The 18,459-nt window shown below is 42.7% G+C and overlaps 1 protein-coding gene across 3 annotated transcripts; it reads left to right on the top strand.

Annotated features, from left to right (window-relative positions):
- The first annotated feature begins 1,533 nt into the window (after window positions 1–1,533).
- Window positions 1,534–17,737, top strand: chrd (chordin). Of its 3 annotated transcripts, none has more exons than XM_026193455.1 (21): window positions 1,534–1,945; window positions 4,048–4,151; window positions 4,276–4,402; window positions 6,809–6,955; window positions 7,063–7,180; window positions 7,479–7,566; window positions 8,475–8,616; window positions 8,859–8,996; window positions 9,108–9,190; window positions 10,830–10,977; window positions 12,091–12,197; window positions 12,522–12,801; window positions 12,893–13,128; window positions 13,225–13,338; window positions 13,986–14,186; window positions 14,321–14,414; window positions 14,535–14,591; window positions 15,161–15,264; window positions 15,493–15,756; window positions 16,561–16,654; window positions 16,874–17,737. In XM_026193455.1, the coding sequence occupies exons 1-21, from the start codon at window positions 1,801–1,803 to the stop codon at window positions 16,939–16,941; spliced, it is 2,859 nt and encodes a 952-aa protein (XP_026049240.1). In that variant the 5' UTR covers window positions 1,534–1,800; the 3' UTR covers window positions 16,942–17,737. The 3 variants fall into 3 exon arrangements, with proteins under 3 accessions (XP_026049240.1, XP_026049239.1, XP_026049241.1); XM_026193454.1 differs by having other exon boundaries at window positions 12,085–12,197; XM_026193456.1 differs by lacking the exon at window positions 1,534–1,945 and adding an exon at window positions 2,366–2,552 and having other exon boundaries at window positions 12,085–12,197.
- Window positions 17,738–18,459: the final 722 nt, after the last annotated feature.

Below are 18,459 nucleotides of genomic sequence, written 5' to 3'. Positions count from 1 at the left end.
GGCACGGAATGAATGAAACTGGCGCTTTTTTTAATGTAACGGTTTAATAGAGCTATCAATATTAATGCATTTTCTAGCCTATGTGTGGACAAAGTAATCCACGGAGGAGTTTGAAATGGTGCGTAGAGGCGAAAACACATCTACCAGCGAAGCCATACAGATTTAGCACATTTTGCGCAACGATTTAATATGGAGGTAATATTAATGGCCCTTGCAGTCGATTTCTGGTATAGGAGGGGGTACATAATATACAGCGGAGTGCACAATGCTGCTGTGCATCAGTGGGGTGTGTGGATTTGATAGGAAAGAAGAGCAAAATGAGACACAAACTACCAGGTGAACTGTGAACACAGAAAGCTTGGTAACATTCTGACAAAGCCTGACCTTTCCTGAACCCTGTGGTATAAACCAAAGCAGCACTATTGTAATGTAAACCTGACCAGTTTGTTTTGGGCTCCCCTCTGTAGGGACCACAGTGAGGAACTGGACTGTAAACCGCTACTTGTGTTTGATGGAGATATTTCCCAGGGCTAAATAGTCCCTAATAAAATTCACTTGTTGTTGACGTGGTGAATTTTTTTAAAGACTTTATGTTAAATAGCCCCCAACACATCCACAAATGAATACATTTTATTTTAAAATACATGTGATTTTAAGTGGAATCGTTCAAGCAGGCATGGCTTCGAGACAAGCCAAAGGGAAACTGCGCGGGAGAGGGACACAGAGGTCTGCAGAAGGGCCAGGAGAAATTTGCCATGAGGTATTCCAACTATTTTCATTTGTTTCTGTTAAGTCACTTAGGTCTCAGCGCCAAACGCACTTGAAAAAATAAGGGAACAGAAAACAGCGGACACTTACACATTCCTTACTGTACATGAGCTGGAGATTCCCACTTTCTCCCCAGAGCTCGTGGCTCATGTCCGTGGGCGTCAGATGGCTGAAAGCGTGCCGCTCATCGCGGTGAGCAGATTAGACTTTATCTTACGGCACAGCGCTTTAATGTGCGCAAAGGCCAAATGATTAAAGTTGGGGAAACGGACAGATAAATAGGTAATCACCGCTAAATAACACCAATACTGATTCAATTACACAAGAACTAAATCAAGAGAGCAGCATAACTCCCACGCACGGGATTGGCACACAAAAAACAATTATACCTGGCACATTTAATATCGAAGCAGCAGCGTATTAAACTTTATTAAAAGCACCCACGGTCCTTTATAACCTCAACATCAAACATGCAACATGAAAAAAATAGGAGGGGGTGTTGCAGAGAAGCTATTTTATTTTAACAACAACCAGAAAAAAAATATTTACCAAGCTAATTCAATGACAGGAAAGATATTTATGCCGTCACCTCGTCTCAGATATGTGTGTTGAAACACACTGCTGTAACTGCCCAGTCGTTTCGACAGCGTATTGAGTTGATAGGGGTGTCGATTGCCCTGTCCATCATCCACCCCCTCACCCATCACCCGGCCCACCCTTCATCTTCCCCCTTCCTCCTCCTCCCGGCTGTTTGGAGCTGTCAGGGAAGCAGCCTATAAAATCAAACGAGACAAGGCTGCGAAGAGACCGCTGGTACCGAGGAAAGACGGTGCAAGTACTGCCCTGCTCACGGAAAACTTTTTGTCTGGCCGAAACTCGGATGATTCTCAACAGCGGACGTTCACATCTAACGACAAAGGACGTTTTGTTATAAGGAGGAAACGTTTTATTCCCTCTCATTACTGTAATTCCCGGTTTAAAGGAGCCGGTTTCTCGGAAGTTTTTGAAGGGAGTCCTTTGCGGAGGTTTGTGATGCTGCTTCCCTGCGCACTCCACTCCTTGCTTTGCGCGCTGAGCTGCGCGTGGTGGCTGCACGGAGGAGCGGCCTCACGGCTCAAGCCTCCCTCTCTGCCCATCCAGCCCGAGAGAGAACCGCTGCCCTTCAAAGGAACATCAGGTATGTTGTTTTTGGAAACGTAAGAAAAGCCACGTAAGAAAAGCGGTGTTGCAGAATTGAGCTGGCAGCTGGAGTATACTCGTTTTGGGTTTTTTTTATACCAGCAATAGCTATAAAAATGGCCGCACGCTTTGAAAGCCTCTGAAGAAGTTGGCTACCTAAGCTGCATTTGTTAGCATCAGTTTCAGGCTTCCAAATCAGCTAACCCCTGCTGTGTAAACAGTTTGTGACCCAGGGGGCAGCACTGAGCAGCAGCTAATTAACAATTTAAAAGTTTTGTTTGTTTTAAAACTTTTGTTATTAATTATTTCTTTTTTTATATGAAGAATGTATTTTAAAAATGTGCATAATTTGATATAAAATTACTTACTGTTAAAATGTCTATTTTTCCGTGAGTTGTTTCGTGGGTGTGGGGTTATGACCCCAGTTCACCCCTCTAGCTGTGCACGCGACAGCAGCGCCGATAGCGGAGCTAGCTAACATTTAAAGACCGTTAAATCTCGACATTTAAAAGTTAGCTTTTTCCGCTGCAGTAGTACACAGTCGTTTTTTTCTAGTTTCCTCTCCCGGTTCCAGGTTGCTTCATGTGTAAACCAGCGGCAAACATGTGAGTCATAACCGCAGTCGATGTCTTTTGATTCATATGTGAAAGCCCCTTCGTACATAAGCTCGCCGCGGTTTTTATAAGGTAACTACTCTGGAGCACAGAGCAGCGGGAACTCCACGTTAACCACCCCCTTATAACGTGTAATTTCATGTTGGAAACTCAAATCAATCGACTTTCCATTACAACCGCTGGCTCCTCGGAGCCTCCTCCTCTATTTGAGCGCAGCGCGGAGTGGCGAGGCTCTCTGTTTGGCTCTCCCTTTAACTCGACTGGACTGTTTAAAGTGTGCAGTAACTTTAATGAAAGAATAATGCGAACCAGCTTGGTAGCCGTGAGCGGGGGAGAGCCATCAGCTCGAGTGAAGCTGGCCAGGGTAACATCAAGTTTGTGCGTGCACACACCACATACAGTCACCCTAACCAAAAATAATTATAATACTCCTGCGGTAACTCGGCGTGACAAACACTTAATTATGAGTGCAGCCTAGTAATAACAACACTGAAAGCTATTTTTATCCCCTGTAACATCAATATACAGCCCCGTCCCTACATATTAGGACATGGATGTGTATTTTATAGCCGTAGCTCTGCTCCAGCACACTGGGTTTAAAGTGAAAGGCTCACATGTTCTGCAAGAGTGTTGGAGTTCCATCGCATCCACTTTGGGCAAAATATGGGAAGAGTTGCAGCCCATTGTTCACTTTCATTTCAAAGTAGACTGAACTCATCATGTACTGTAAAAATCCTTTTCACTAGAAGTTCAGTATACTGTATAATCTTTATAATATGCCCACTGAATTAATTAAGACGTGTGTGTGTTTCTGGGGAATCTGGGAATCTCTGATAAAAGTTTGAGTGGAACTTCTCTCTGGATCATTTAGGTCAGACAGGATGCAAAGCTCGAGTTCCAAAATTTGAGGCATCCAGGGAGTTTTGGTAGCTTCCAGCAAGTCTGGGCAGTGAGCTCATGTGTGGGATTTATTTGTTTTTAAGTATGCAAATGGGCACGTGGTCTGGTATCTGTGGTTTGTCATAAAAATGAGTTAGTCTTTTTCTTGCTATTAAAGTGGAGTATTATCCTTATTTTTTAAGTTGTGTGTTTTTTATTTTTAAATGTTTTAATTTTTTATTACTAGAACTTACTAGAATAGCTTTGCATGATATTCCGTTCAATATAATCCTTATTTGCCTTATGCTCGGCCTTGAAAACATTGCCCATGTTTAATATGAGGTTCCACCACTTATAACAGAACATAGTAGGAAAACTCTAAATATCAGAAAGTCCAGCTTATCTTTTAAAATGTTTTTTTTTTTAAAGTTTTTTTGTTGTTGTTGTGTTCCCTAATTAATTTTGGCATATCTCAAAAAGAAAAACATTTTTTTAAGCATATCGTTTTGCTTTTCTAATCAAGTTCTTTATTTTGGAAAGAGCCAAAGAAATGAGGTTGTAATCGCCTAATTTTTGCTGTGTGTAATCAACACCGTTTGCATTGCAGGATGCTCATTTGGAGGTCGCTTTTATTCCTTGGAGGACAAGTGGCACCCAGACCTGGGGGAGCCCTTTGGCATCATGCACTGTGTCCAGTGCCACTGTGAACCTGTAAGTTTTGGCTTAGTGTGATCTCACTCCACATGTTGTGTTTGACTTTTTTCCCCTGCAGTAAGCTGTAACTCCAGGTGAGCTGACTAATGTGTGTGTGTTTGTTTTTATTTTTCTCTGGCAGCAAAAGAGTCGCCGTGGTAAGGTGTCGGGAAAGGTAAACTGCAAAAACATAAAACAGGACTGTCCGGCCCTGGACTGCGACAATCCCGTCCAGCTGGCGGGTCACTGCTGCAAAACCTGTCTTCAAGGTAATCATCCTCTCAGCTCAAATGCTGCTCTCAGCTTTTGTAGATGTCAAGCCATTCTAGTAGTCCTAAACACACGAAAAACAGGCAGCTGAATAAACAAGCATGAACATTCTTAATTCAGTAAACAAACTGTATGTGGAGAGAGCAGTTGTTTCCCCCCTTTTGTCACAAGAGCAATTTTTTCAACTTTCTTTTTGTTTATTCCGTTCAACTTCTATTTCTTTCTTTTTCTTCTTCCTCTCTATAACTTTTCCTTGGTTGTTGTTGTTTTTCTTCCCTCCTTGGGTAAGCTTGTTCGCCGTCAGAACAGCTGCTGAATACAATGAGCGAGTCAATTGATTTTCCATTCAGCCGCATCAAATGGACATTTTCTCTAACCAGTCTCAGCTGAAAGCACCACCCACCTATTTAGCCTCATTCTCACATAGTCACTTACCTTGTCTGCACACTGCTGCGCACACAGTCTCACCCTATTAGGGAGTCAGAGCTGCTTTACACATGGTCACACACGCACGCACACACACAAAGGGTGGGCCTTCATGCTGCAGTGTTATTCTCCATGGGTGTTTTTCTCCATGGCATGTGTGGTAATGGAATGGAAAGTAAAGGTAAAACACTGTGGAGACACTGTGTGTTTATATATGTGTGTGCGTGTCTGTTGTGGTCAAGCTTTAAGGAAAAGGTTGAGTGTGTTTGTCTTAGCTTTGGCAACCTTGCACCTGGTATATTTATGTAAGTGTTGGAAAATGGTGGGTGTATAAGTGTGTGTGTGAGCACCTGAGCATGTAGTATTACCAACTGGGGAGAAGTGAGAGTGATGCTGCCCAGAAGGGCTTCAGCGTGCCCAGTAGAGCAGTGGAATTATGAGATTGGAGATGAGTTTTAGGTGGTGTGTGTGTGTGTGTGTGTGTGTGTGTGTGTGTGTGTGTGTGTGTGTGTGTGTGTGTGTGTGTGTGTGTGTGTGAATCACACAGCAGACAGTCCAGTTGAGTTCCTCAGGGAAAAAAAGCCTTGATGAAATAGCGTTTGAGTGAGTAAGAGGCAGTGTGTGGATTGCTTTCTCAAAGAACATATCAGAGAGGCTGTATTTGGCTGAATGAGCAGGGCTTTATGTGTCACTTTTTGTCTGTGTGTGTGTGTGTGCAAAGCAGCGAAGGCCACACATAGCATCAGGAGAGTTTGTGTGAAACAGCAGGTCATTGTTAGGATCGCATGCCAGTGTCGCTCCCAATTCTCCTTAAACTCCTCTGCTGCAAGAGACAACCTCGTGCTGAGAAACAAGAAATAAGTGGCGTCTGACGTCTTCTGCCTCATTTATTTCCTCCCGTCTCTGCTCATTCTTCTGGAATTTCTACCTGCCATGATCAGCCTAGATTTGTCACTGTCCGATCCCTTTATCCACATGCTTCGCACTCCATCCATTCTTAAAACACAGCAGCCAGTGTTTTATTGTCATGTGTGAACCAGACTTTGGCACAATGTGTTTTCAAATGTTTGTCTTTATGCTGTTTATCTTGCCAGGTACTGACACTGTTTCAAAGGCAGATGCTGAAAGAAATCTCAGTACCATAAAAGTAGTTAATAGCAGTTGGGGTTTTTTCCAGAGTTTGATGACTTGGCTTCACTTATGCAAGAACTTGTGGCTCAAATAAGAGCTCTTTTACTCTGGCGTGCTGTGTGCAGTTCATATGACTTATCATCCTGAAGTATTTCACAAGTCAAAATAAACGCCTTAAGTTAATGTTTCTTATTCGTATTTAGTTGAGTTACACCACATGTTTATTTACATCATTTTCTTACTTTTGTATTTACTGAAGTGGGATAAGTCACACACTGTCCGATTTTGACACGTTGACTTTACTTAAAAATATGCAGACTCATTGCCTCCAAAAGAATATACCAATTATAGTATATCAAATTAAAAAAAACTTGATTTAACTTTTTTTTAAACTTTTGCACTCTTATTATACACAGGATTTATATTATGTGTTAAAAGACAAACATCTTATTTTTCTTCCCATGCATGTGTCCTATTCATGTGTTATTGGCTAACCCTTTAGAGTGTTCTTAGCCACACAAACAGTGGAAACCACATTACACATCCACAAGAAGACTAAACATAACCTAACTGAACTTATTCCCGTGAGAAAAAGTACAAATGAAATAAATGCAGGCAAAGAGTACAGATAACTTAATTCTACCTTCATTCTTCATTTAAACTTTTTTCAAATTTACATGCTTATATTATCATTGAAATTACACAAGGTCATTACTTACATTTGCAGTGTATAGCCAGTGTACATTTCAATACAGTAGTTTGGGAAACTGTCTATTTGCTTATACACTATTTGACAGTAATTTACAGATTCTTTTAGTGACTTTCAGTGTTTTTATTTTATTTTATAGGTGGTAAAAAACAGATTGACTCTGTGCTGAACTCCTTTGAATATTTCCCCCGAAAGAGCAAAGAGCGAGAGGAAGAACTCCACAAGTCATACAATGATAGATCCTACCTGAGCTCTGAGGACGTGGGGCCTGGGGAGAGCCGCACAGGTACATATGGAGCACCTGCTTACAAATAGACAGAATTGTCCTGAACACACATGACACAGAGCCTGAATAAAACACTACAGCTCATGAAACATTCTGTTGTGGTGCAGACTTTGTAGCAGTGCTGACAGGACTGAAGGACTCGTGGCTGCCCAGCTCCAGTGGAGTTGCCAGAGCTCGCTTTACTCTGACCAGAAGCAGCCTGACCTTTTCCATCACATACCAGAGGTGAGACTCTTTGCTTCTCTTCAGATGTCGTTCTGTTCTTTTTTTTTTAAAGATCAGGTACGCTAATATCAGTGCCTGTTGCTAACTATTCCAGCGCCTTTCCAGCTTATTCCAAACAAACCTCCTGTGTTAATATATTTTTATTTTTTGTAAAAACAAACTTTGTTTTTTGAGTAGCAGTCAGTATAATAGAATATAAAACTGGAATTGGTGAAAAAAAAAGATTTATTTTCAATAAATTAAAAGTTTGTCAACTTTTCTGCCTGCATTTCGCTTACATTTCCCTCTGGCTTTCCAGAATGGGCCATCCCACTAAGATTGTCTTCCTGGACTCAGATGGGACCCCTGCTTTCGAGTACAGAGTCCCCAAGGGAGACTCCGACATGGTAAGAATAGAAAATCATCTCCTCACATCCTGTTACATGTGCGTGAGTGCTCCTGGACAGAAAGGGAAACTAAGCACCGGTGTAATGAGCACTCACCCTGCCACTTCTTCACTCATAACTCACTCTGCAATAATAAACAATAAACACACTCGCTGACAGCCAAATACACATGCGGTGACACTTCTTCTCTGTTCCATTGCCCATTCTTAAACATGACAGAGTCAGCCTGATTGCGGTTAGCATCAACACGTGGCCGTTCAGGTTTTTAAGGTTAATAGCAGGCTAGCATTATCCAGATAAATCAGTAAACTGATATGTTGATGTCACAGTATTAAATGTGCATGCATGTCCATATGCTCCTCGAGGTCTGACTCTTGTCACTAAGCATCATTTCCCATCAAAACACACACATCTCCACTTTCCATTTCAGACCTGAACTGCCTGCTCAGTGAGGCAGGAGCCCCCTAAATGCAGGTCCCAGAAATTGGGCCTGTTATTATTTTTAGATAAATGGCAGCGTCAAGCGCCAGAGGACCTTAGAGAAAACACTCTGGCATGAGAAAAGGAAGGGGGTTTTGCTTAAGCAAAACTTTGGGGAAAGAGAGGATTTTTCACATGTTACATCACTGCTTAGCAGGGGGACAGAGAACATCGCTAATTAAAATGGAGATTACCACTGAACTCTTGAGTTATGAGGCACAGGCACAACGCCACATTTCTTCCCTCTGCTCTCAGGGAGAGGTTTTATGTTGAAGCTTTGCAGCCCAGGATTGAGAATACAATGGTTGGATGTATTCAACAGATGTGCCTGTGGTGTCTGATATGTGTTTTTGCCACATGCATGCTATCCTGAAGAAGTATAAAATGATTTCCATCTTTTAAGCACCTACCTGCTTCTGTGTGTGTAGATCTGTGGAGTATGGAAGAACGTGGCTGAGCCTCTACTGCGACAGCTGCAGTCTGAGCAGATGCACATCAGTATGTCCACGTCCACAGGCCAACGAGACGAAGTGGAGGGAAGGATCATCAAACACAGAGCACTGTTTGCTGGTGTGTATCCATGTGGGATGCTGTAGCTCTCTAATGGCTCATTTTTTTTTGAGACATGTGTACGCCTTTGTCTTTGTGTCACAGTACACAAGAAGCCCAATATTTACAAAGCAGCAGAGCCGTGTATATTTTCATGTAATCTTAAAAGGCTTCGCGTGGATTAATGTAGCTAAAATGTGCCGGCTTTGTTTACAAGTCCTGTAAGAGAATGCAGATCTAATGTGCACATGTGTTACATACAGAGACATTCAGTTCAATACTGACGTCAGAGGAAGAGAATTCAGCCATGGGAGGCATTGCTATGTTGACGCTGAGTGACACTGAGAACAACCTCCATTTCATCCTCATCCTGCAGGGCCTCATCCAACACAGAGATAGAGGTGAGAGAAAGGAGAAAGTTCACTTGAAATCTTTCTATAAATGTAGATGCATTAATATGAAAGTCAAGGAATGTAAAAGAGTGACACTGAGACAACTCTGTCTCTTCTCAGACCCCATTTTGGTGCCCATCCGAGTCCAACTGTTGTGCCGGCAGCACATCCTGAGAGAGATCCGAGCCAACATCACGTCTCATGTGAGTACCCAGCTTGGTGTAGCCACCATTTCACACCTCGCAACACTCCTTTTTAAGACTCACTTCTTCTTCATGTTTCTTCTGGGAAATTATTTAAAAATGTTATTTTTAAATAATGCATCCATCCGTAAGTGACAGGTAGTTACTGTGCATATTGAGGGGAAATTTTTAGTTTAATGTCACAGTTTCACAAAATATTTGGGTATTATGCTGAAAATTAAATGAAAAAGAACTGAATAAAATGCCAGATTTTGAAAAATGTTGACAGGTATTATATTTTGTACTCAAAAAGAGCCATAGATGTTCTTCAATCCATCACCAAGTAAAATAAGTGGGCACTTTGGGTAAAGTAAAATAGATGTATTTATATCTGAGACAGACTAAAAGTTAAAAGGTGACTGGGGGAGGAGCAGTGTTGTTTTCACTAAAAAACTTAGGACACAGAACATCCCACGCCTCCTTCTCTCAGAGATGGATGTGGTTTTGTCACCACATCCTAGTTATGTTGCCACTGCCGCTGCTCTGATCACAGAAAAGACAAGACTAAAAAAAAAACTGGATGGAGAGGAAACTAGAGGGGAGAAAGTTAGCAAGTAGTTTTGCATGAGACAGATGTGAGACGTCTGGGAGACGAAAAGAGGGGAGGGTAGGAGGGAGGTAAAGAGGATGCACTGCGTACACACTCCTCACACATGTCAGTGGTTAGTGGTCTGCGGGGCTGAGATGGATGGAGGGAGGAGGAGGAGGAGTGATGAAAGGCGGGCCTGTTTTTAATTCTGCCAGGAATTGCGTGAAGGGCCGATGCACCTCTCTTTCTCTGAGAGACTGTCCATGAAAAATACACGCAAAACACACACTTTAACTATGAATTACATATCATACACTATTTCTAGCTGGGCAATGATGATGAAGATAATTGGCTTTATTTGTACAACACATTTCCTCCTCTCTCATAATTGTGTCCATTCACCCCCCCCACCCCCCGCCATTCCCACTCTGTTTTAGCCCCTCGCTGTGTGGATTTATGGTACATGTGTATTTATATTGAACTGCGGCCCCACAGGTCATAAAAGTAACATTTCTCCAACACTCGTGTGCATCTGTCCTATTAATCCAACATTTTTCAACGTCTTCTTGGAGACCGGTCAGCCTGCATTAAATCTAATTTCTCTCAGTATGAAACTTTTTAAGGCAATTCAAGCCATATTTTTTGCCTCAAGTTTTAAGTGTGCATGTATGAGTGGGGGCAATTTTAAATCTGTGTTCTTTCTGTAAGAAAGCCATTTGTGCCCTTGATGCGTTCTGACTTCGTGATTCCTTTCTGACTGCCCTATTTATTTTATCTTAAGCCAATTTCACTGTCTTTCGGCTTTTGTTTTTGCTCTCTGTGCTGCAGATCACATTTTAATTGTCCCAAAATGAAGAAACTTTTTTTATTTTAGCTGGAAACTGGTTTAAATAAGTTGAGGTTTCGTTACTCTGGTAACATGCCAGTGTTGAACCAACATCCTGTCAACAACATCCAAAAAGGCATAATGTGACATTTTTATTGCTAGCATTTGAAAAGGCATTTGTTTTAAGAGGAAAATGGTTTTATATTTATCCACATTTAACTTTTCGTACTTTTCAATGTGTGCAGGATCCGGACTTTGCAGAGGTGCTGACAGATCTGAAGAGTCGTGAGTTGTTCTGGTTATCTCGCGGTCAGCTAGAGATCGCTGTGGCCGCCGAGGGTCAGGATCCCAGGCAAATCTCAGGTTTCATCACAGGCAGAAAATCTTGTGATAGTAAGTATTTACTGCAATCGGTCCATCCTCGCCTACATGTCACCAGCAGTGTTAAGGCACCAGACAATGAGGCTGCTGAGAACATGTTTGTTGGTTTGCTGCTCGTCCATCTGTGGACTGTTTTTGTCATTCACCTCTATAAATACTTTTTTTCTGTCTGGGTTCTTTCAAGTCTTATCGCTGGGGGAAAACCATGTTTACAGACCTTCTGTTTGACTTGGTGGCCCACCAAGACTGTTTGCATGTGTGTGTGTGCGTGTGTGTGTGTGTGTGTGTGTGTGTGTGCGTGTGCGCACGGGGAATGGCTGGAGGAATGTTGTGGACAGCTTAATCGTCTGAAACAGTTAAAGCATGCACACAGTCTTTCAGTGCAATGCATATTTGGACATTTCACATTAGCGTGAAACATTTATTGTAATACACAGACACATATGTATGAAGATGCTGGTTTGTAACATATTTACACTCACATAGTCACTCACACAGTTGCACTGCCAAGGTCACAGTCTGCAGGACGTGGGTTTCCCTGCCAGTGTTCCAGTCCTGTGATTAACAGCTTGATATTATGTCTGAAGAATTCAAACCCAATCCCCCCCTCCTTCTCACTTTTTCCCACTCTCATTCCCACTCTCTCTCCCTTCATTTCTCTATCCCATCATCTGCTGTCCTCTTTGGCATCTTTCCTCTTCTCTGGCTTCTTTCTGTCTGTGTCATTTTCAGACGTTTTTCTCAGCACTCTTCTCTCTTACTCATTCCCTTCTGTCCTCTCAGCCCACTCTTTTAAGCCTTCTGCATTCAGCCAAGGTTACCTCATTTTGAAGCTTAAATCTTGGGTGGGTTATTGTATGCATGTGTGTGTGTGTGTGCACGTGTGCTAACATATATGTATTTGGCCTGAGTGCCACACAAGCAGACACGCCTCCTGACTAGTTGTCCAATTTAATCTGCCCTCTCAATGACTCTTTTTCAGTAAATGGATAAAATCATGGGTATGTGGCTGTAATATTTTTTATTCTCAGAAAACTTGAATGTGACAGATTTTAGATAAGTAGTGTGAGCAGGAATGTGCTCTGAAGTGGACTTTTGATATGAATCTGTCTTTCTCTGGCTCAGCTATTCAGAGTGTGATGTCCAGCAGTGATGCATTGATCCCAGGGAAGACGGGAGGTGTGGGATCTGCTATCTTCAACCTCCATGATAATGGAACGCTGCAGTACCAGGTATGAGTCTGCTCACTTTTGCAGGGTTGTTGTTGTTCACAAATGTGTCTTGCAATACATATTTTGACTGGATTTGACTCAAATTTTATTTGAGTGTTGCAAGAGGTCCAGCTGCATTTCTGTCAAGGTACTTTAGTCAAAATAGGATTATTATTTCCATGTGGTTTAGTGTGACTCTGTTCTGGGGCCTCCCCACCCTGTATGTTTCCATGTATACATGGAAAGCATAAACACAGAGAGATCAGCAGTAACCCTCACCCTTAGAATAAAACAGGCAACACTGACAGTGATTAGACTTCAACCTTTCTCTCTCCTCTTCTTCAGGTTCAGGTCACAGGGCTCACCAGCGATGTTGTCAGCCTCACCATCGAGTTGAAGCCACGTAGGAGAAACAAGCGCTCCATCCTGTGCGATTTAACGCCAGAGTTCAGCAAGGCCACGGGGCAGGCGATAGGAAGCTGGAGCCGCCTGGAGGCCCGACACATGCACATGCTGCTGCAGAATGAGCTCTTCATCAATGTCGCAACAGCACACAGCCAGGAGGGGGAGCTGCGGGGGCAGATCAAGGCCCTCCCTTATAGTGGCCTAGAGGCACCTAGACATGGTATACATTGATTAAGGTTGTGAAATTAATGTAAAAAACCATGCCAATATGCATGCAAATATTCTGAACTGCTTCCTTCTTCTTCTTCCAGAGTTGCCCACCCCTCTAGCTGGCCACTTTGTGTCCCCACCAGTAAGAACAGGTGCTTCTGGCCACGCCTGGGTGTCAGTGGACAAATACTGCCACCTGCATTATGAGATACTTGTTGCAGGCCTCAGCCAAACTGACGACCTGACGGTGAACGCCCGCCTCCACGGACTGGCTGAGATCGGAGAGCTAGATGATAGCACCCACATGAGGCTGCTCACTGGCTTCTATGGCTCAAAGGTACATCAGTGTACACAATAAATGTGTCCTTACGCACATCAGTGTATTTGGAGTAAAGAAGGCCACTCAATGTTTTTGTCTTTTGGTCTCCTCAAGGCTCAGGGAGTGTTAAAGGACATCAGTGTTGAATTACTGAAACATCTGGACCAGGGAACAGCCTTCATCCAGGTCAGCACCAAGCTCAACCCGAGAGGAGAAATACGAGGACAGGTATGTACAACTTTGGCGTGCTCAATTTGTGGTTTGTTTTTATTTTGGATTTTTTTAAAACAGGCACTTCAATCTCAGGTCATATATAAAAGATGAACCACTAAGATTTTCACATTTAGAAGTGTAATTTTGGATGTGTGCAAACGGGAGCTTCTTTTAGCAATCTAAAGAAGCCTTGTATTTGTGAGGTTGCGTGATTGCCCACTTAGTGCCTACTAGCCTACACAAAACAACACACTTTCACAGCCATAGCCCACAGCTGCTTGCAAAGCTAGCTGCAGCATTGCAGGTGTAGTTGTTGAACAATATGTTGTTTAACAGTTGAACTAAGAAGAGTGATCTCTCTCACACACTTGGAACAGAAGTATCCAGCTGTTTTAATAGGAAACAGGTCCAACACATAAACAGCCATCTGCTCAGGAGCACAAAAATGCTCCATTTAAGAACAATTAACTATAGATGACTTGACACCGGTTTTTAGTCAGCTGTGTCCAACATCACTCTTGCTCTAACCTTGCTTTCTCCTGTTTTCTTTTTTTTTCCATCTTTCTTGTTATTTCTCCCCCTCCCCCTTCTTCTTTTTCTTTCATGGCCTTCATGTCCATCTGTCGCTTCCTTTCTTTTCCTCACACATTCCCTCTCACCAGGTCCACGTGCCAAACAACTGCGAGTTTGGGACCAGGAGCGAGGCAGAGGAGGAGGAGGAGGAGGAGTTGGAAGACTTTCTGTCAAAGGACCCCGAGGAGCTAAAAAAAGACCCCCATACCTGCTTCTTTGAGAACCAGCACTACCCTCATGGTTCCAGCTGGACGCCCAACTATGACAAGTGTTTCTCCTGCATCTGCCAGGTTAACACCAGAAACACAAAAAAATGTTTTTTTGATGTTTAAATGAATCATTTTAATAGAATGTTAAAACATTTAAAAAGCAGGTCATGTAAAATTCACGTCCGTGTCAAATCTTTGTGGGCTTTTTTCTGTAGAAGCGAACAGTGATCTGTGATCCAGTCATCTGCCCGGCGTTGACCTGCTCCAGAACCATTAAACCGGAGGGCAAATGCTGCCCCATCTGTGATGGTGAGTTAGCCCGTTTTTAGTTCAGCATCAGGTTTCATACTGCTTTTTGTGGATCTATTTTATTCCTACAGCAATCATAAAGCTTCAAACTAATTCCTCCATTTCCTTTTTCCTGTACAGAGACGAAGGAGCTCAAAGACGTGAAAGTTCCAGAGAGGGTTGATGAACATCCTGAAGGTAGGGACCACTTCTTCTGTCTATAACTCAGCTCTTCTTTCTTTCTCATTCTTTAAAAGGGACCTTTTTTTTGCTCGTTTCCATCTCCTATAATTTTTTCTTAATCTTTACTTCAGTACTTCTGCGTGAGTTGAAAGAATACTGGGCCTTGACAAAGCTCCTCAGATTATTTGCTGAGTGAAAGTCATTTTAGCTCTGTTCCTCCTCTTTTTTTCAGTCAGCTTTTTTTCTGATTGGCTGCCCCTCATAAAAGAGATTAGAGCAACAGGTGGGTGGGGATTCTGCAGTTTTTGCCAGAGCTATGTGCCAGAGATGATCACATTAAGATCATATTGAGGATATCTGCTCTTACTAAACCAAAAATCAGACCAAAATGATCATTTAAAGGCTCTTGTACGTACACGCGTGTAAAAGATAAACTACCATAACAGCATATGTAAAAAATAAAACGTGTAACAGGTCTTCTTTCATTTTTATTTTGCCTTTATTTCTGCATGTCTCGGTGCTGCATTTTTTTCCTTCAGGGATTTTCTTACTGACTGTCCTCAGTAACCCTTTCTCTCTGTCAGGTTGTTACTTCGAAGGAGACCAGAAGATGCATGCCCCTGGGACCACATGGCACCCCTTTGTTCCTCCTTTTGGCTACATTAAATGTGCCGTGTGCAGTTGCAAGGTAAATACATATCAATAAATCCCCTCACATCTGGCTGGCTTTACTTTCTGGCTCTTAATGGGTCATTTGTTTTGTATTAGAGTCCAAAGAAAGTGAAGCCTTAATACATTTCTCATCAGTTCTTTCTTGGGATATGTCCAAACTATTTATGTGGAAAAAGCAATAAGTCAGCTGCTGAAGTTAAAAATTGCTGCTGACCTCCTGCTGTTGGCTGTGTTTTATCCATAGGGATCTACAGGAGAGGTTCACTGTGAGAAGGTGACATGTCCAATGCTGACCTGCAGTCACCCAGTGAGACGTCACCCCACCGACTGCTGCAAGGTGTGCCCCCAGGAGGAGAGGACCACTGCAGCCCTGGAGCACAGTGACATGATGCAAGCAGACAGCCCCAGATACTGCAAATTTGGCAAGAACTACTACCACAACAGCGACAGCTGGCATCCCTGGGTGCCACTCTTTGGGGAGATGAAGTGCATCAACTGCTGGTGTGATGTAAGTAAATATGACACGAGGAAATTCTCTTACTTTACCAAAATGTTACTTTTATATTATTAATGGTTTTTCTGATACTTAATGGATGATAGATGATATTTTCATTATATAACTAAGGAAATGAATCATAGTTTCCAGAGAGTTCAGACTAAATGTATTCAAGATAACCGAATACAAGATCTGATAAGGAACTGAAGCCAGTAATGTGAATGTGTGTGTGTGTGTGTGTGTGTGTGTGTGTGTGTGTGTGTGTGTGTGTGTGTGTGTGTGTGTGCGTGTGCGTGTGTGTGCGTGTGTGTGTGTGCGTGTGTGTGCGTGTGTGTGCGTGTGTGTGCGTGCGTGTGCGCGTGTGTGCGTGTGCGTGTGTGTGCGTGTGTGTGTGCGTGTGTTGAGTCATCCCCCAGTTTTGCTGTTCAGTATTTAAAGTACCTCTCAGCTCGCTGTATTGGTTAATCTGTTTGGTCAACTCTCACTATTTTCAACATCCTCATTTCCAGCTCCAGTGGGCAACAGCTGGTTTCGGTTAAGATCTCTAATAAAAACTTTGTATCCTACGTACTCATTCTAGCTTATGGAGTTAGTTAACTCTGTTAGCTAGAGTGGGTAGTGAAAATAGTGCTTAGTAGCTGAAAAGCCAGATAATCTGAAAAAATTATCAAAAAGGAGACCCAATTAATGAATTTATTCAGTGTTGAGTTTACAGCTAGAAAATACAGCAGGTATATCTAATGTTATCAGAGGAAACAAACAACCTTTACTGCCACATGTTGCTTATTTTCACAAATCCTTCCTTTTTCTCCACAGCATGGTGTGACCAAGTGTCAGAGGAAACAATGTCCACTACTGACTTGCTCCAACATCACCCGCACAGAGGGCTCCTGCTGCCCCGAATGTCTCGGTAAGCACACTCTCTTGACCTTTTGAAAGGTCGCTTTATATGTAATAAAACATCTGTGATGAGTGTAAATAGCTATTAATTACATGTAAACATCTGCACTGAAAGAATTTGCTTCTCGCTGGGTAACGTTGTACTTGGAAGCTGTTTCTGCACAGTGTTAGTGTAAAAGCACAACTTCCTGTTTCGTGGGTGCTCAGCACATTTTGCTTTTATCTATAGATGACAAAGAAGAAGATGACATGGTGATGAAGGCTCCAGACAAAAGACAAACCTGGAGACACCACTGATCCCTGAGCCTCCCTTATTCGTCCAAGATGGACAAAAAGCCAGAGCTGCTCTCTGAGGTCTTCCTTCCTCCCTCCCTCCCCTCCCCTGACACCCACCCTGTATCAGCTTCAGGATTGTAACGAGGCAAAGTGGACACAGCGGGCCTGTAAAATGGAATAAAAGACTCAATAAGTGAAGGAATGTAAACTGCGGAGACGACCCACCAGCATTTACTTATATGCTGCCTTCATTTTCGTGCCTTGATCATGTGTTGGATTTTTAATTGTAATTTTTTTGGAAGCAGCTCAACAAAAAATGGACAAATGGTGTAAACAGATAACGCTGTTCAGTGTTCAGAAATCCAGCTGGACTTTTAAATGTTGGTAATATTGAGAGAGCTAGTTGTATTTGACTGACAGAGCTTCTTTGTGAAGCACAGCTTAAATCAGTGTGAATGTGTGCGCGTGCAAGTGTTTCCTTTTTTTTACCTGTAAAGAATATAAATAATAAGCAATACAAGATGTACAAGACAGTGAAGTTGGCAGGGTTTGAAAACTCTCTGCCACAGTCTGCTGCTTTCATTGTTGTGGTTCCACCCGCTGTCGCTCACGTACGGATCAGTGCTGCTCGACAGCAAGAGGTCTGAAACACCTCCAGTCGATCTCAGCGCTTCTCTGCTCTGCTCTGGTTATTCTTCTTCCTGTTTTGAATTTCAGTCAGATCTCATGATGCCCGTTGTCTTTGTTGTTTATGAATATGAAGCTTGTTTACATTTTGTATTTATTGAACAGTGTGAAAAAAAATAAAAAAAGATGTTTGTTGGTAGAAGCGGGCTGATAATCCCTCTGGTTTTTCATCATTTATACATCGTCATTTAAGGTCGGCAGGATTTTTATGCTGCTTTCCTCTCTGAGTTTCCCGGCACGTTCCTCTCCCACAGTGTTGGAGCTGTGGAGTGGGAGTGACAGACATGAGTGATTTGACTTCATCCTTAGATTTTGCTTTCTCTTTCTCCTCTGACCTCCCATTTCTGTCATTTAATTTCCTGTTTCTCATATTCCCTTTTATATTTTTCCTTTTGCTCCATCGGTTCTTTCTTTTTTCCTTCCCCTGGTTGTTTTCCACATCACTCACCACATGTGCTGTGTAATGTTTTGTCCCATACGTACCTCACAATAAAAAAGACACAGGCAGAGCGCAGACAGACCGGAACATAAATATATTTTTACAGATGTACACATGTACGAAACTCCTGAATCAGGAGTGCAGACACTGCCAAAGGGCATACAGAATTCTTTCCATTACACACACACACACTCACATAGAAATCTGCTGCTGCACTCTGCTGGATAAAGCACATTAATACACCAGAGGTGTGTGCTGAAAACAGCTGGTTGACCACACACCTGTCCACCTCCACTATGTTTGCCAGTCAACAGGGAACAGGGATTACTACACCACAGCCCGATCCAACCTGAAGAGAGGCATCAGAGAGGCAAAGGGGGACTATAGGAGGAGGATTGAGGACCATCTGAAGA

This window comes from Astatotilapia calliptera, chromosome 14 (assembly GCF_900246225.1).
Source record: "Astatotilapia calliptera chromosome 14, fAstCal1.2, whole genome shotgun sequence".
Classification (NCBI taxonomy): Eukaryota; Metazoa; Chordata; class Actinopteri; order Cichliformes; family Cichlidae; genus Astatotilapia; species Astatotilapia calliptera.
Note: the sequence above shows the minus strand (reverse complement) of the source record. Positions and strands in the feature narration are given on the sequence as shown.

Coding starts and splice junctions, on each gene's coding strand:
- chrd (XM_026193454.1), top strand. CDS start 1,801: ATGCTGCTTCCCTGCGCACTCCACTCCTTGCTTTGCGCGCTGAGCTGC. Junction 7,181..7,478: donor TTTTCCATCACATACCAGAG/GTGAGACTCTTT, acceptor CTGGCTTTCCAG/AATGGGCCATCCCACTAAGA. Junction 7,567..8,474: donor CCAAGGGAGACTCCGACATG/GTAAGAATAGAA, acceptor CTGTGTGTGTAG/ATCTGTGGAGTATGGAAGAA.